The sequence below is a fragment of the Centroberyx affinis genome, unplaced genomic scaffold (genome assembly GCF_046629955.1).
Source record: "Centroberyx affinis isolate AG114_WGS23_722 - 3 ecotype Tasmania unplaced genomic scaffold, CSIRO-AGI_Caff_v1 ptg002932l_1, whole genome shotgun sequence".
In the NCBI taxonomy this organism is placed as follows: Eukaryota; Metazoa; Chordata; class Actinopteri; order Beryciformes; family Berycidae; genus Centroberyx; species Centroberyx affinis.
In genome coordinates, this window is record NW_027281051.1 from 7,501 (window position 1) to 12,500 (window position 5,000).

The window sequence follows — 5,000 nt, forward strand, 5'->3', positions numbered from 1 at the left end:
TAGTACCAATACTACTACTGATACTACTACTACCGATACTACTACTGACACTACTACTACTACCAATACTACTACTGATACTACTACTACCAATACTACTCCCCCCCCCGGTCAGTACTGTGTACCTGTGTAGTTGCAGTATCCAGGGTCATGTTGTGGTGTGTAAACTCTGTGTCGTCTCTCTCTCTCTCACTGTCTCCACCACCAGCTTGGTTACCGCGGCAACATCCAGACCTGCACACACACACACACACACACACACACACACACACACACACACACACACACACACACAGTTCAGTGATATCGGGTGATATTGATCTGCAGACCCTCTCAGTGTGTAGCGTGATGTTTCCCGTCTTACCCGCCTCAGCAGCGAGCTGCAGGCAGCGCCTCCTCTCCTCTGATTGGCTGACGGTCTGCAGGTACTCGGCGAACTGAGCGGTGGCCAGCTCAGCCGGGAGCTGGCTGCTGAAGCTGGCTACCAGATCAGACTGCTGGGCTACCACCAGGAGGGCCAGGTAGGCCTTCAACACATCCACACACACCTCCTCCTGAGAGACAGACAGGTCAGAGACAGACAGGTCAGAGAGACAGACAGGTCAGACAGACAGACAGGTAGGCCTTCAACACATCCACACACCACACCTCCTCCTGAGAGACAGACAGGTCAGAGACAGACAGGTCAGACACAGACAGGTCAGACAGACAGACAGGTAGGCCTTCAACACATCCACACACACCTCCTCCTGAGAGACAGACAGGTCAGACACAGACAGGTCAGACAGACAGACAGGTAGGCCTTCAACACATCCACACACACCTCCTCCTGAGAGACAGACAGGTCAGACACAGACAGGTCAGACAGACAGACAGGTAGGCCTTCAACACATCCACACACACCTCCTCCTGAGAGACAGACAGGTCAGACACAGACAGGTCAGACAGACAGACAGGTAGGCCTTCAACACATCCACACACACCTCCTCCTGAGAGACAGACAGGTCAGAGAGACAGGTCAGAGAGACAGACAGCTCAGAGAGACAGACAGGTAGGCCTTCAACACATCCACACACACCTCCTCCTGAGAGACAGACAGGTCAGAGAGACAGCTCAGAGAGACAGACAGGTAGGCCTTCAACACATCCACACACACCTCCTCCTGAGAGACAGACAGGTCAGACAGACAGGTAGACCTTCAACACATCCACACACACCTCCTCCTGAGAGACAGACAGGTCAGAGAGACAGGTCAGACAGACAGACAGGTCAGAGAGACAGACAGGTCAGAGAGACAGACAGGTGTGTGTGTACCTTCAGTGCCATGCCCAGAGAGCGGTAGAAAAGCACCAGGTGAGCCATGAAACGCAGCAGGTGAGAGGGGAGGGGCTTAGAGTCTGTCAGCCAATCAGAGAACTCCTCCAACAGACCTGAGAGAGAGAGAGAGAGAGAGAGAGAGAGAGAGAGAGAGAGACAGAGAGAGAGAGACAAAGAGACACACAGAGAGAGAGAGAGTCTTATTGACACTTTTATTGATTATCAGTGTTTTGAGTCGGGGCTGTTCCTGTGTCAGCCTGTCCCCCCTCTGTCTGTCTGTCTGTCTGTCTGTCTGTCTGTCTGTCTGTCTGTCTGTCTGTCTGTCTGTCTGTCTGTCTGTCTGTCTGTCTGTCTGTCTGTCTGTCTGTCAGAGGGGCGGAGCCATGTCTCACCAAGCTCCTCCCCATCTGGAACACGTTCTGATTGGAGGAGTGATGGGGGAGGAGCTTGGTGAGACATGGCTCCGCCCCCAGTTTGACACAGGAGCTCAGGGTCAGGGGTCAGAGGTCAGGGGTCAGAGGTCAGGGTGTCTCACCATCCAGGTCTCCCAGGATAACAAACTTCTGGATGAGGTGGTAATGCTCTCTGGTCTCCTGCAACACCCTCTGCACACACACACACACACACACACACACAATACAATACAACACACACACACACACACAGTACAACACACACACACACACACACACACACAGTACAACACACACAGTCTCAATTCAGATGTTCCAAATCAATGTATAATAAAATACATAACTTGCCTATATATGTGTGTGTCTGTGTGTGTGTGTGTGTGTGTGTGTTGTATTGTGTGTGTGTGTGTGTGTTGTATTGTGTGTGTATGTGTGTTGTATTGTGTGTGTGTGTGTGTGTTGTAGTGTGTTGTAGTGTGTGTGTGTGTGTGTGTGTGTTGTAGTGTGTGTGTGTGTGTTGTATTGTGTGTGTGTGTGTGTGTGTGTGTGTTGTAGTGTGTGTGTGTGTGTGTGTACCTTGGACTCTGAGGCCTGGAGTTCCTCAAACACTTTCTCCATAGTCCAACTAGAGAGAGAGAGAGAGAGAGAGAGAGAGAGAGAGAGAGAGAGAGAGAGAGAGAGAGAGAGAGAGAGAGAGTTAACAGGTAAGAGTATTATAGTGAACTACAAAGACCATAATGCATTGCTCATATGACACAGCACAAGACGTTTGTGTGGACAGAAAAGAAAGTTAGGTAAGGATGCTTCCTCCTTCCTTGCTCCCTAACTAGGAAGCTTCCTAACTCCCAACTCCTTGTCTGAACTGACTGGTTTGAGACAGACAGGTAGAGAGACAGAGTGAGACAGAGAGAGACAGACAGGTAGACAGACAGGTAGAGAGAGAGCGAGAGAGAGAGAGAGAGACAGAGAGAGAGACAGACAGGTAGACAGACAGGTAGAGAGACAGAGAGAGAGAGAGAGAGAGAGAGAGAGAGAGAGAGAGAGAGAGAGAGAGAGAGAGAGAGAGAGAGAGAGAGAGAGGTAGAGAGACAGACAGGTAGAGAGACAGAGTGAGACAGAGAGAGAGCGAGAGAGAGACAGAGAGAGAGAGAGAGACAGAGAGAGAGCGAGAGAGAGAGAGAGACACAGGTAGACAGACAGAGAGACAGACAGACAGACAGACAGAGAGACAGACTTGTGTATTTTCTCCTCCATCTAACAGCAGCAGGAGAGACGTTATCACTAGCTAACTAAACTACACAGGACACTAACACGCATTTACACAAGTCATGTGTGTGTGTGAGCGTGTGTGTGTGTGTGTGTGTGTGTGTGTGTGAGCGTGTATGTGTGTGTGTGTGTGTGTGTGTGAGCGTGTATGTGTGTGTGTGTGTGTGTGTGTGAGCGTGTGTGTGTGTGTGTGTGTGTCTCACTTGGCCTCCAGGTACTCTCGGGGCAGGGCGTCCAGCTCCTGCTGGCTCATGCCTGATGAGCGGAGCTCCTGCTCCACCAGAGAGTCCACCGTCACCCTGAAGAACGCCCACACACAGTCCTCCCACGACTCACACACACCCAGCAGCTGCTCACACACACACACACACACACACACACACACACACACACACACACACACACACACACACTGAAGCTCAGTCTGTGTTCAGCAGGTCTGATAGGTGTTCACATGCTCCAGTATCAGAGTCAAAGTTTCTGATAGTCTTGGGTGAAATCTAGGCCTGAATAATTAACCAAAGTTTTATGGAAATCTCAATATGGCCGACTGCAGCTTTCAAATCTCAGGAGGCACAATATTAGTTAAAGGTGAAATGTGTCAAAATATCATTTTAAAGTAAATATTGTGGTGCTGCAGAGATGTCCTGGCCTACACATCATATTCTACAGACTGAAGAAAACATCTTTGTTTGGTACAGATCCCCGCAAAAATCACACCATAATCATTTTAATACGTTTTTCTATGAAAATGAGAATAATGATGTAAAAATGCTCATTCCCTCTGATATCGTGAGCTTAGACTTAATCTGCCTTCAGGACAGTTCTGACATACTGAGCTTCAAACTTTCAACATCCATTGAGTTGAATGGAGATGAGTCCTTTTGTTTTAGAAAGTACAGACTCAAAAATCATTATTTTCATAAAATATGTTCATGCAACTAACTCAGTTTTGACAAAAAGGTCAGATAGAACCTTATAATACCAAGGTCACGATATCACAAATCATATCGCAATTGCAATATCAGTCAAAATAATCAAAATAGTCACAAAATATCACGATACTCGATAATATCAAATATAGCATTTTTCTTTTCAAAATAAAAGCCCCGCGAGGTTGCCCCAAAAAACACGGTTGTGTGGTGAAATCTCCATAATTAACGATTCAGCAAAATGTTTAAGGGACGACGCAGGCTGTTTCATGACTGTCTGATGATCTGGGGATAGTGCAACAAGGAGAGATGAAATATCAGAACAGAAGTTGCAGGAGATATCTCCTTCTCCTCCGTTTCTAGCTCATGTTTTCATTCATTTTGTTTACTGCTTGTTTTCATTCCTTCATGCATACGCTTAATTATTCACACGTGCAAAATAAAAGCATTAGACACATCGTTTCAAACAAGAACATTGATTAACCGGTTTAGCAGATTTGATCCATCGACCGGATCATGAAGCAGTTAAACCATCAAACACAAAACCCTCTGACAGATCTGACAGACAGCTTCCACAAAGGCTCATTAACTTATGGGTGAATAAAGCATGTACACACACACACACACACACAGAAACACACACACACTCACATACACACACAGAGAAACACACACACACACACACACACAGAAACACACACACACACACACACAGAAACACACACACACACACATACACACACACAGAAACACACACACACACATACACACACAGAGAAACACACACACACACAGTATCGTACCACTTTGAGGTTTCCACTCAGTGCAGCGTAGATGGCTCTCTCATATCTGTTCAGCTGCTCCTGAAACACACACACACACACACACACACACACACACACACACACACACACACACACACACAGTGTTAGTGTCACCAGGTTGCAGCCGGTCAGCCGTCCAGACGGTTACCATGGAGACAGACTCTCTCTCTATCTTCTCTACTTTTCTGTTTTCTTGGCACCAAACTGCAGTTTAACTCGTCTGGTCCAGACCGCCAGACCAGGACTCA

At 47.6% G+C, this 5,000-nt stretch overlaps 1 protein-coding gene across 1 annotated transcript in view; it reads right to left on the reverse strand.

Moving 5' to 3' along the window:
* nup107 (nucleoporin 107) overlaps positions 1-5,000 on the reverse strand; it is a gene marked incomplete at its 5' end in the record, with an annotated part of 16,343 nt that overhangs the window by 4,205 nt on the left and 7,138 nt on the right. The window contains 8 exon segments of the mRNA XM_071536750.1: positions 126-188; positions 191-234; positions 365-554; positions 1,315-1,430; positions 1,853-1,922; positions 2,307-2,355; positions 3,200-3,348; positions 4,735-4,791. Coding sequence (XP_071392851.1) covers positions 126-188; positions 191-234; positions 365-554; positions 1,315-1,430; positions 1,853-1,922; positions 2,307-2,355; positions 3,200-3,348; positions 4,735-4,791 — 738 coding nt within the window.